General features: G+C 45.2%; 1 protein-coding gene across 10 annotated transcripts in view; it reads right to left on the bottom strand.

Annotated features, from left to right (window-relative positions):
- Agap1 (ArfGAP with GTPase domain, ankyrin repeat and PH domain 1) overlaps window positions 1–13,380 on the bottom strand; it is a 497,350-nt gene that overhangs the window by 82,946 nt on the left and 401,024 nt on the right. For 4 of the 10 annotated variants that reach the window (XM_074072056.1, XM_074072060.1, XM_074072057.1 and 1 more), the window contains one exon: window positions 4,817–4,894. The exons of the other annotated variants lie outside the window; for them this stretch is intronic. In XM_074072056.1, coding sequence (XP_073928157.1) covers window positions 4,817–4,894 — 78 coding nt within the window. The remainder of the gene's footprint in view (window positions 1–4,816; window positions 4,895–13,380) is intronic. 10 annotated transcript variants of the gene reach the window in all.

The raw sequence follows: 13,380 nt of genomic DNA, 5'->3' as shown, positions 1-13,380 counted from the left end.
TGTCTGTAATCCCAGCTACTCCAGAGAGGACTGAAGTCTATGAGGCCAGCACTGGGTTTATAAAGACAAGATTTTACTTGGAAAATAAACAAAAGTAAAAAAGGGGTGGGGTGGGGCTCAAGTATTTGCCTAGTGAGTGTGAGGCCCTGAGCTCAATCCCAGTGCTGCGAAAACCATCTGGTTCATGAGTCTGGGATGGGAAACACCACCCACTGCCTCTTAAATGCATGAGGTTTGCCGAACTTTTCAAAAGCCAGTGCTTGACCAATAGTGTCTGAAATGTCTTGGGGTGACTCGGAACCTGGGCTGAACCTGGGGAATGGTCACTGACGAACCTGGGTTCTGGAGGAAGCCTCAGACCATGAGTCCCAGTCCAGGAGGACTGAGGGGGCTCAATTCAGAAGTTGCGGTGGGTCCTTCGGGAATGACACTCTCACTTGTGAGGGTCCCCTGGGCTCCCAGTTAGAGGAGGAAGTGAGCCCTGCCTTGCTGGACAGGCCCAAGGCAGCACACACACTGAGGAGGCAACTTCTTCCTCTTCTGGCAATGATGGCTGACTGTGACTCACCTGGTCCCCTCCATCAGACCCCAAAGAGGCACCAGCACTTCTACATTCACATAAGCCTCCGGAAATGCAGGCCCTGTCTCCCCAGGCCCGTGACCAACCTTCTCCAGCCCCAGCCCTCAAGGTTGCTCAGCACTTCCAAGCTGGAACACTAGGACTCAACCATGTCATGAGGTATAATCAGCCCAGGTAATGAAGTCTCACATCCATGATGTCTTCCCTGAAGTCCTGAATGGAGCACAGGTCCCCTTCTCCATAAAACGCCTAGATCCCCCAGGGCCACTTTCAGATCTTATCTTTCCTCATCTTGCAGCAGGCTCTCTTGTACGGGACACCCAGGTTGCCGCAAGCTCCGAGGACAGTAAGCGTGGCACCCTTCCTCTGCCACCTGCACCTGGCACATCGAAGCAGGAGTGGACAGTCCCAGGAGAAGGTGGGCCACCTACTTTTCCTCAGCAGCTCACTCAGATGTGAGTCCCTGAGTGTGTGCCTGCAATGTTTACCTTAACTCTGGAAGTCTCAGAACAGTGACCAGGGAGACAGGGCAGTAGAGGAACTGGTCAACAGGTCAGGCCAACACCTGTTGACTCTGAAGAACAGTGGCCATCTTGGCTGTACAGTGGAGGATGCTGGCACTGAGCTCTGGCAGGGGCTCCAGGCACAGAGCTGAATGTGTGGCAAGATGTCCTCCAAAATGAGATTTGCTGGCTCACCCCGGCAGTGCCTAATGGGGACCCCAAGTATTTCACAGATCAGGGTCCATCAGTGAGGCCCACGTCATGCAGGGTGTGCCCACAGCAGGCCCTATCTCTGGGCAAGTTCTGAACCCATAGAAACGGACCTTTTAGACAGAGCAGGATGGCAGGTTGACTTGGGAGGACTTCAGGCCAATACTGAGTCTGGCTGATCCTTGGTCCGAGGTCCTCAAGTGTTCACTTTGCTGACTGTGAGAGGGTGTGAGTGGGCTCAGCACCCCAAAGAAATGCCCTCTTTCTCCCCAACGCCTCTCCCCTTTCCTACTTATCCTTTATCCATGTGCTAAAAGTACTTTTCTTATGTCAAACATAAGAACACCTTCCAGAGTCTATTTATTCACTCAACTCGAAGTGGCAGGTAATTCCACCTGTTTCCGGTGGTTGGGGGAAGGGAGTCTTGGATGCCTGTCACTCTGCCCTGAAGGGATGCTGTCACACAGCCCAGCTGGACTCCTGTCCATTTTTCTTCCACATAACATCTCCTTGCTCTTTCACAGTTCTCTTGGCTTTTTTCAGAAAAAAAAAAAATACGGCAGAACTGAATACTCTTGAAGACTAGCCCTGGTCACTTGGTATTTCACCTGCTTCCTCTTTGGGTTGGAACAGCTGCTAACTGGAGAATGACTTCACTATAATGCCTTCCACCCCACTTAACAGGTTTCTGAAATGCAATGTTAAAGTTGCATTCCTGTTGAAGGAAATGAAATGTTACCGATCTTGGGAAAGAGTTTAATTATTAAAAAGCAACACAAGTTTAGAACTCAGCGCGATGTGATGACATGTACATAGTATGTGTCTCTTGGGGTTTCAGAGATAATTAGCCCTAATGGGCAGTGTATTTTTCCTTGTTCTCTAACCCTTCCCTACGGACTTTTGTGTTTTTACACACTCCAGACATAGTGTGTGAGTAGGTCCCAGAGCAGAGGGACCTGGGTACAAGTTCTGCAGAAAATCGCCTGACTTCGGGAAACCCCAACTTCCTGTATGTGACATATTACCTACCTGGCAGGGGTACCGTGAAGATCAAATGAGATGATCATGGTGCAGAAATCATGGCAAACCTGTGTCCCCTACAAGGGTCACAGAAAGCCTGTGCCACACTCCAGCTCCTACTGGGTGCCCTCCACTTGTATTCCCTTAACTCAAGTTCTAACTGTCCCCAAGGGACTTAACTCTGGTGTCAGCCTCACGCTGGTGGCGTTTTCTCGGTACCTCTGAATAAATTACTCAAATGAAGCACTTTAAAAAAGATTCCATTTGGCCACTCTCAAGTCCTCAGGTGAAAACAAAAGTTAGAATCCTCAGGATACCCATTTTCACGAAGGGTCACTTTATCGACAGCCACAGCGTGGTAACAGACGTCAAAGGCTGGAAATCAGAAAGGTACGTTGACATTTTACATAATTATGTGAATTCTGTGGTGGTGAGTGCCTGCAGTGAGGTATACGAGTACAGCTACTAACTTAAAAGGAACACACAGTAAATGAAGAATGATCATGTTGCTTAACTGAAAATTTGTAAATATAACTTAACACTGAATGGAAACTGACTATGGCTGAGAAAAATGGAAGAACGAGCCGTGGTCATTATTTACCTCCAAATCCCCAAACCCGTGTGTAGTAGTCATGTTGAGGAACCCCAAGTTTGCAAAGCTATTCAGTGTTTATGGAGAGGCTCAAGCCTCATCCCTCATGGACTTCGTCCCCTCTCCCCACACCCGAGGGTGCTGGTGACGGCCTATGGATGTTACCTGAGCACTTCTGTAATCCTTGCATTTGGTTTCGGAGCGCCAGGCCAGCCCACCAGTGTCTTCCAGAGGGCCCGCCAGAAGGTATCAGGTGAGAACTGTCTACCTGCAAGGCTGAGGAGCCAAGTGTCCCTCATTGTCTCAATATTATACTCCATCGCATCTAAAACCAGACCTCACAACGTTCCTTTTTTAAGGCTAGAAGTCAATAAACATGTTTGTTGTGACAAATCCACCCACATACAGAAGAAAGACATATTTGATAAGGACCCAGAGAGAGCAATGATATGCTGGGAGACTGCCATTAAAAAAACACTAAAGAGGACATTAATACTCTTCAAAAGACAACCCAAAATAACTGAACATGACTGCTCTTAAATTCTATTTTCCCCTTTTCTCTCATTCTGTCTTTTCCAGAATGCTTTGAAAGAAGATGCCAACAGGCCAAGCCTCACTGGCACCTTAACAGACAACTTCCCCTGGAGGAGTGAATAACAAAAAAAAGATTAATAAAAAAACGGCTCTTTAACACTCCATGGTGCAAATGTAGTTTTGTTTTTAGATCTGATTCTCTTCTGGCTGAGAGCAGGGCTTTCAGTGGCGAGGCAGGAGTAATTGTGAAAGGAAGGGAGAGAGGGTGGTGAGATAAATCAGCAAAGGTTAATGACCGGGATGTGGAGAAGGGACTTGTTTACAGAAATAGTGTGCAATTTAAAATTTACAAGAGATTTAATGCCACTGCTTGGCAATTGCTAAAATCAACAGCCCAGAAAACAGTGACATTAAGAAAAATATTACAGTTATAATCATCCCCAAATAAGTCAATTAGTGTTAGGGCACAAGCTCGCCATTACTTGACCCACTTGGCTTGCACTTAAGTGAAAAAAAAAAAAAAAACCAAAACCCCTATTATACCAAGCTCGCTGGATTGTGACCTGTTTTGCATCATACATATTACACATCAGCCTCCCTTACACGCACTTGGGCGGATGGTAGTGGTTTTCCCTTGCCTGGCATCAAAATAATTCTGACCCTTGACATTTGTAATCATAAAAAAAAGGCAATTTATAATTGTGTTGTTCAAATGAAGTTGGGGGAAAAATTCAATCTGCTATTATACAAAAGCAATGACGGCTGTCTTCGGTGGAAAAAGCAACGCAAGTCAATTTGTGAACTTTGGCACCAGACGACCTTTACAAACACAACGATACACGGAATTTACAAGCAGTACAGCCCATGCAAATGGCCGGCCTGCCTGCCTGTGGATTGGAGCTGCAGAGAGCATTATGGAGAACACTTCCACAAAACAAATTAAGACTGTTACTTAAATGTCACAGCACACCATTGTATTTGGCTACAGATCATTACACCTGATACTAACACTTTTAAAAACCGTAATAACTCGGGAAATATTACACTGAGTGCCCACATGTATAAAGGAAAGGGAAAAAGAGGAGAAAATAGGTTTCTGAAGTAATTTAAACATCACGACTCTACGACTGAAGGGAAAGGTCAAAATTTAAGTAAGCTGAAAAGAACATGAATGGTAAAATAAAACACACAAACAAAAAGATGGGGAGACCACAGGAATGACTCTGCAAACACAATAAGGCAGCATGCGGCTGTGGGCGAACGTGTTTCCATGTCTGCATCCAAGAGGAGGAGGGAGGGAGGGAGGGAGGGAGGGAGGGGGGCGGGAGCTGGACAGGGACAGGGACAGGAGGGAGGCAGTGGGGCGCGAGGCATTACCTTCGGTGTTGGTGCTGCTGCTGCTGTATATATTTCGCAGGCTACCAACACGGTTTAGTTTCCAAGCTTTGCGTTTGGCTGCATCCCGAGAGCAGAGAGGGCAGGGCGGGGGGAGGGGGGGGAAGAGAGAAAACAAAAAAGGAGAAGAAAACAAATGAAAAGGGGAGAAAAGAAATGTCAAAGTAGCACGTGAAGTCACCTCCAAGCCATCAGTTCACGCAAAGGGGGCGGGCACCTGCAAGCCTCCCCAGCTGGCCCTCCGCTGGCCAGCTGTCAACACAGAGGGGCTCTGGAAGGGCAGTGTGCACCAGTGTCATCGGGGCTGCAGAAATCAAAGAAATGCCCAAAGAAGTGCATGCACCCTCTTTGGAAGCCCATGGCTACTCAGAACAGAGCAATGCCAGCCTTTTCCTTCTGGCTTCAGCCTCCTGAAGGAGCTATGATCCAGTAGCCATGAGCTCTGTGATTTGGCAAAATATGAGGAGCACATCAAAGCAAGAGACCTTGGTGATGTAGCAGTTTGAGTATGTACATTGCAGAAGGTAGGTCTTTAAAACCAAGAGCTGCTAAAAAAAAAAAAAAAAAGGGGGGGAAGTAGGCTCCCCCTTCCCCCCCCAGATTTTGAGCTGGGTAGTAACCTAGAGCATCAAAGCACCAGGACCATTTTTAGGTCTCAGAAGGGCAGAGTCCATTTACTTCCTGGGGTGTGGCATGCTCTGAGGGAGCTCCTAGGAATACACAGTAAGACGACAGACACCGAGTCACCCACGAGGGAAACTGGGGCGAAAGGTGAAATGCACTGCCTGGCTGGGGTGAGATGGGACACGTCTCCAGGGACCATTCTCCGCCCCCCTCTTGTTCCCACCCTCCCAACAGTCAGCTCAGGGATGTGGACCTGTGGCTTGGAAGAGGCTGGCCAGAGGATTCCTACAGCCCTTCAGAAAAGTTTATAGAACCAAGAGGAGTTCATGGGGGAGGGGGGCCTGGGGAGTAAGTCTTCAAACCAAGGTAGCTGAACACACAGCCACACACAAACAGCAAAGGGATGGATGGACAGTCCTGCCATGCAGGCAGACACCATGACATGTTCTGCAGTGGTGTCAGTCACCATGCTCCTGAAGTAGGGCACCATGGGGTCATCCATCTCTCAACTCTCCCAGCCAGGAAGAGAACCTAGTGGCATCTCTCATTAGGCTGTTTGGTGCAGGTGAGAAGCGCTCGGCTGGGGCAGGTGAGCCTCACATTCCCACAGGTGGGGCTGAAACTCACCAAGTGGAAGCTCAGCTGACTCTCTGCTCACAAGGCATGTGTGACAAAGGTCACCTGTAACCCCCAGGCCTTCCTGCCTCAGATCAGGTGAACTGCTCTTGCCTGCCCCAGGGTTATGGAGGAAATCTGCAGCGATGTGGTATATGCCTTGGTTGTAGGCTCTGTGTGCACCAAGTTCTGGTGGTCAGAGTGGCCTGAGGTGATGATTTGAGTCTTGCTGAAGTGAATCTCATTGGGCTTTTGTTTTTGTTTTTTTTTGCAATGACAATACTATATATACATATGAGAGACCTAACTTTGGAAGTAAATAGAATTCTGAAACAGCACTGTATATTCAGGATGCAAATTCTATATTAATCACGAGAGCAAAAACCACTGAGTTAGTTGTCCCAAATTTAAAATGATGAAAAGTTGATATAAATAAACACCTGAGAATTACTTTGTAGTCAACAAATAATAAAAAATGTAATCTTTAATAGGCATACAGTTGGTGAGTGACGCTCTTTTTCCACCACATACGGGCCTGCATTTAATTTCCCGTGCACGGAGATGTTTTTCTTACCTCGTATCTTCAAGGTCTCTCAACTATCTGTAGATCCTACCTAAGTATATGTCCTTAGAGCAGCACATTTGGGAAAGGGGTCTTCATGTATCCACCAGTACAAATGCCATGCATTCATAATGAAGAAAACCAAACTTGTCAGTTTTAAAATGTTTGCTTTAGAAATGTGCAAGGACTCATCACCAGGTGCCGCAGGTGTGCTGAGGTATTTGTAGAAGGAAGCAGGCACTTAATGTTTCAACAGCTGAAGCTCTGCAGTCTTGGCCTATGTCTCGCAAGTTTTAGCAAGAAGTAGTTACAAAGAGGCTGCACTCTTCTGGGAGAACTTACCTCTTTCTAAAACATTTACATATAGATAGGTAGAATCCAGGCTGGGTACCCTGGGAAGGGCGGAAGGCTCAAATGCAGGGCAGAAAACCTCTTTCCCCGGCTGCTTTGTGCCTTGCATTTTTCATACTCTGCTCTCCCATTACCATAGGGATGGATGTGTAAGCAGGAAGTGAACTTGCAGCCTGGTTTTCTATTAACCTATTGATGAAATAATCAATTTTAATGTGTAAAATGCCATGCCTTTTCCTTCCTCTTAAACAAATGGCCATTTTCTGGCTGATACCAACGTCCTGATGTGTACATTTGTCTCCTGGGGCATTGATTGCTTGGAGTCTCCTTGTTTAGAAGCTTCTCAATGAGAAAATACAGTCATATTATCATCGATAACATCTCAGGGTAAGTCAAGGCTGCTGCCTCAAATGGAGAGACACTGCTGTCATATGGAGCCAACCTGAGGCCACCATTTGCCATCACCCATCACCTGCAAGTGTAGCATGCCCCTGGTCTCGGGCCTCGGCAATGGGTGGGAGTCTGGAGGACAGCATGGGGACCAGCTCAGAAGTCTCCGCTTTCCGGGTAATCTTTATTTTAATTACCATTTTGGGTTTAAAAAATATTTCAGGAACATGATTTCTTCTTGTACACACAGGGTACCATTAAATTCACAATTAAATGAAAACAAAACCTATTATGATGAGATGAGAATTTCATCTGTTTACAGGACAAAAAAGGCAGCAGGGTGTGAGCATTCTGTTAGCTTTGAGTCTGCCCACTGGAAAAGCAGCAGTCTCTTCTGTAAACAGGGTGGGACCTTGCTTCAAAAGGCTATTTAAATGGCACTGTATCTCAGCACGGCCTCACGCGTTTGAAAACACAGATGCAAATCTCCACGAGCATGGAATCCTGTGATGTATAATTTCAGATCTGGTACAAACTGTCAGCTGGAGTGCAGACAGGCTTAATCTCTCCTCACACCAGTCTGCAAACTAAGCAGGACTTTCTGAATTACAATTCGGGTGCGTGGAAAAGTCAGTGCACTTGGAGAAGGGCAGCCATTAGCAGAATGCACTGTCCCCATAATGGTGCCAAAAGATGAACTCAGGTTAGACACAAGACTGCTACGTGAATATCAAAGCAAGAGCCTGTACAGGTGAAAGAGGCTGATGGCTGAGAACTTAGAGAGAGGTAAAACTGGTCAGTAAGCTGGTTACAGTGTATTTCCTTGGAATTTAAAGGACCAGAACTTTGAAAAACTTAGGGGGAGAGTGCCATCAGCTTGTCAACTTTACAACCATGCAATGTACCAATGGCATTGCTGATCTTCCTTAAAACCAGTGCAGAGCCCGCTGCTTTTGCACACTGAAGGCTTAGTAAGCTGGATTTATAAGTAGTCCTTGAATGAGAAAGGGAGATCACTGTGGCACTTTCTGGGACCAAAATACTAGTGAGGTTGAGTGTACTTGAGGCCCATGTTTGGCTATTTAGTTCTTTTCCCCTAGAACCTGGCTTCTACTAGGTTAGTTGATGGGTGGGTGTCACCCCACTCATCGGGTCACAAGTGCCGCACATCCTGAGTCAGGCATCTGTGAAGAAAGACTGGCATAAACACTAATTCCCTTTAAGGAAATTTCTTTAAAGTGTCTGACAGTTATACATGATGAGTTCGGTGTCTGCATGACCAAATGAGGTATGGCATTATATACTCAACCTCTCCTAATTACTAACAGATCTTTTTAAAGGGAGACAGGAAAAATGTGCAAATTATGGTTTCTGCTAAGTTGGGGTGGCTGGAATCATTTAGAGTTAACGAATCCCAACTACTAGCCCTCCTTCTTTTTGGAAGTTGTAGCTCTTCGTAAGAGTTTATGTGACCATGAAGGACTTAGAATTTCATTTTAGGGGAAAGTTTAATTTCTCTAAACAAACAAACAAAAACCATTTTATTTTACAACAGTATGGGAAAGCCTGAGAACCAATCAGAGAGATTTCTACCACGAGCCTCCTGACTCGTTCTTTCTAAATATTCCTTAATCTGATGGCATGCTCAAATGAGCAGGGCTTTAGCCTAAACTCTTCCTCCATCATTGTACCAGGAAACCACAGACTTATTAATGTCACCTCTGGTCTCCTTCTGACAGCACTTTTTGTTGATCAGATAAATATTCCTCAGATAGCTGATTAAAAAATGATGCAGCCGAGAGGCTGTATGTCCAAGGCTCGTCAGCCATGTTGGATGTGCATGAATTACATCCCCGGGATGAGCGAAATGGGGCTGGCTAAATGAGGCCGGCTGTGGCTTGCAGAATCAATTATGAGAACGAACAGGATCTCTTACCTACATGGAGGAAGGGGCTGGGTTGAAGAGGTGTGCCTCTCAATTCTAACAATGTCTAGTCTCAGGATGAAACAAATAATCCTTTCATTCATACGGGAGTGTAAACTTATACCTCTAAGGAAGTCAAACAATCACCTTGCCAGAGAGCACGACTCCTCAGCCACACTGGACATGCATTCATCTCTTTGTAAGGATGCCATTGGTAAAAATGCCACAGTGCAGAGGACGGCACCTTTGCTCCTCAGTGTTGCAGGCCAACCGAGGCACCAAGACCCTTATATGAAGATCAGCCCCCAGGGGCCTCCACAACACAAGCAGAATCTGTGGCGGTTTTGTGTGACTTCTGGTGACATGTGCCTGGTGTCTCATAATCTTTTGTCCATGTGTTGTGAGGTTAGAGATGGGGGATTTCTTTTGTGCTGGCCATGTGAACGTTCATTTGCTCAACAAGACTGTGTAAATGTTCTGTTCTCTTATAAAAAGGCAGTGGATTTTTTTTTTCATAAGATGCAACCCAGAAGATTCTGACACTATGTGAACTCCCTACCTCAGCTGTGAAGGGGCTTGACATAATGGTTGCTTCCCAGAGGTTGCCTTGCAGAGGAGGAGTCGTGTTGAAGCATCCCTCAAAAGGGACTTTGAAAGGATTAAACAAAACCTAAAGCCAAGCAAATATAGAGGACGCATGTTCAGCAAGCACAGTAACTTTGCCATTGTCGGTTCCCAGTAAGACTAGCAGTCTTCCTAATTTGAAGCCACAGAAAAACACAGAAGATAGAATACTGTACTAAATAAAACTCATGGGATAAGAAGTTAACTTTTAATTATAAAACTTTAATTTCTAATAACTCAGAATGGCCTTCTTTATAGCAAATACAGTTTTCCTACTGGTGGCTTTGCTGGAGTGCTCACGGTATGCAAACTGCCAAAGGCTTCTACATAGTGGGCTAATGTACACATGCATGGGAAATACCGGTAACCCCAGAAAACAGTAAAAATGAAGTGAAAGGCCCGGGATGCGGCATAAAACCAGAGGTAGTAATTTGGTGGAGAGCTGGTTTTCCTATTGGTCTAAAAACACACTGAGTTGCAGATCAAAGGTTCAAGTGCACCCCAAATCAACTAGGTATTCTGTTATAAAGCCAAGGGAATGACTTTGAGGAGAGGTCACTGTGAGACGTGACTGTAGGCAGAATGTGCCTCGGTGATCATTTGTAATGTGGTCAATGTTTAGTTTGGCCCATTCTCAGATGAAGATTAGAAACAGGGAAATGTCTCTCCCTGTTTCCTGGGCAGCTGTGCATTTTGAGAAGGAGGAACTCTTTTGAGAGATGGCTGATAAGGAAATAAAAACAGAGGTTCTGTGGTCTCTTGGCTTCACTCTCTTCTGGGCACTCAGTAAGATTGGGAGAACAGGAATTAGATGGCTGGGTCCCCAGCATATGAGAAATGCTCTGCCTCTGTAAGGTCTAGTTACTCAGCCAAGCTGTGTTCCCTGTTCTTCGACCATTTCACATAAGCACACACGCACTCGCATCAAACTAAACCCTAACGTAAGAAGTGAATAGGTACACTTCAGTTTCCCAAGATGAAGGGTGTATGTGAGATTTGCAGTCACACAGCCAAGCAGTAGCAAGGTGTGGGAACGGCCAAAGGCCCCCTCCCACCTTGCCCCTCTCCAAGGACTAGCTCACTGCTCTGCAGATGGCAGGCAGGGAGAGGGCTGGTGATGCCCGGACAGGGAGGCCAGGGCTCCAGGGCCATCCTAGCCTCCCTGAGACAGAAGTGAGCAATAATGGGAAACATTCATCTTTTTATCCCCCTCCCTTCCTTCTTTTTCTTTCTCAGTTTCTAACAGAATATATTACAGGCTCAAAAAGAATTTTTTTAAACAAAAAATCTTTTTGCAATAATTCCAGGAAAAATTGTTTTTTAATAAAACCCCAAATTGTGTTATCATATTTCAAAGGCAACGGGCAGTTAAAGCAACTAATCAAAGGTATAATTATTTAATGACCGCTGCTTGTGCTCTTGCACAGGGCCATAATTGCGAGGCTGTGATCACTGGACCACCAGACTCCACAACGGCAAACAACTGTCTTCCTGAAGCATTTGATCTGCCATCTTTATAGCTGAGTTGAGGACAAAAACAGCAGGTGACATGATACGCTCCAGAGCCAGTCAGTCACGTTCCCCGCGTATGTGGCTACCTGAACCTGACAACACTGGTGACAACATCTGCTAGAAACATTTTTACCTTTTCCACTTAAGGACTTCTAGGGACATTCCCAAGAGAATCTTGGTTTATGGCTTCAGAAGTCATGACAACCATGAAATACACTTAGCTAATCAAGAACAAGGATTAGAGTGGGAAAAATAAGAGAACTGTAAACATTTGACTCCTCTCGGTATTATTAGAACACTACCAGATTTCTTCCCATAAAACTGCTTTGACCATAACTACATCATTTCTTAGCGAGCTCTGTAGTTATGGAGAATGGCTAAACAAGGTCATTACTATCCTAGGATGGCCTGAAAGGGACTGCAGTGCTGAGACACCAAAATAGTAATAATGACAAAAACTCTTCTTTCATTTAAAATTAAACACACCAATTTTATTCAGTTTTAAGCAAGAATGCACTGGAAGACAACTTTAAAATTACTGCTGAAGCAAAGTTAACTTCTTATTGGTTTAACAGCTGATTTGCTCCTCTAGTTTTCCCTGCCAGCTCTTAGCGGTGCGCACACATATTTCCCACACTGTATGGGCAGCTCTGACATAGCTGTGTGCTACTTTTTAACGTGAGGTGTTGCGTTACTACAGCTTTCACAACTGCCTCTTTGTCATAGAGCTGCATGTTATAATTGAGGCCTTGTTAAAATATTTAGTTATTTCCAACTTTAAGTAGTAAGAATACTATAATCTATTTCATGTGGACCTAGATGGTCACATATTGAAATATTTATAGATATGTGTTCGCACATATATCCTTCGTTACTCTGCCTTCTGAGAGAGCCAAGAAGTAATGCCACCCAACAGCAGCAGGCACAGAAGCAGCCCTCAGACCTTGGTTTCTAATCCATTTTCAGATAAACAGACAACTGGCTGATTTTCAGACTGAGGCAGGGAAGACGGGATAAGACTGGCACATCGTATTATATCAGAATGTAAGTGCTAAAACCACAGAAGACCCACGTTTATGGAAAACATGTCAAAAGGCCACAGAGCCAGCTCAAAGAGCTCCCAAAGGCCACAGCTGGAACAATTCAAGCAACTGAATAGTGTTGGTTCACAACCTAAAATTTAAAATAAGTATCCTTGTTTCCACACAGACAAAATGACTGAATAAGCAGGGAAAAAAGAGACAAGTATCCACTGCAGAATTCACATAATTTATGTAGATACTCCATAGTCATGCTCTCTCTCCCCACTTCTTAATTAAGTGCATAGCACCTTTGCTCCACAGAGCTCAGGATGGGGGTGGGGGCACTGCAGTGGGGAAACCTCGTGTCACTACCTCAAGCAGATAGCCCAGGTCGATGTTAGTAGACATAAGTCATGTCGATATTGTACGTATATACCCCTGATAGGATGTAATGGAAATGGCACTTTACATACGGTCTTTCTCCCCCAAGACCAGTCCTGAGAAAAACAGATTCTAACAGAGGAGATCAGTTACAGTGTGCCTGATCTTACTCCCGAAGCAGTGAAGGCCATCAGAAACAAGCAGGTCTGAGAAAATGTCCCAGGCAAGAGAAGTCTGAGACAAGACAACCAAAGGTAATGTGGCTTTTGGAAGAGAAAGGGCATTAGGTTAAAGCTAAAGAAACCTGGATAAAGTGTGGGCTTTAATCACAACACATCAATACTGGTTTAGTAATTTTAATAAAAGCACCATACTGTGAGTGATGTAGAGAAGAATGGAAACTGTACATATGTGAACATACGGGAATTATCTGTAGTAATTCCTTAATTTTTAAAATAAGTCTAAGACTCTTCTAGAAGATAGTCTGCTAGTGGTGTAGGTACATCTGTTATCTCAGCACTTGGGAGGCGGAGGCAGGTGA

Source organism: Castor canadensis, chromosome 4 (assembly GCF_047511655.1).
Source record: "Castor canadensis chromosome 4, mCasCan1.hap1v2, whole genome shotgun sequence".
NCBI classification, from domain to species: domain Eukaryota; kingdom Metazoa; phylum Chordata; class Mammalia; order Rodentia; family Castoridae; genus Castor; species Castor canadensis.
Note: the sequence above shows the minus strand (reverse complement) of the source record. Positions and strands in the feature narration are given on the sequence as shown.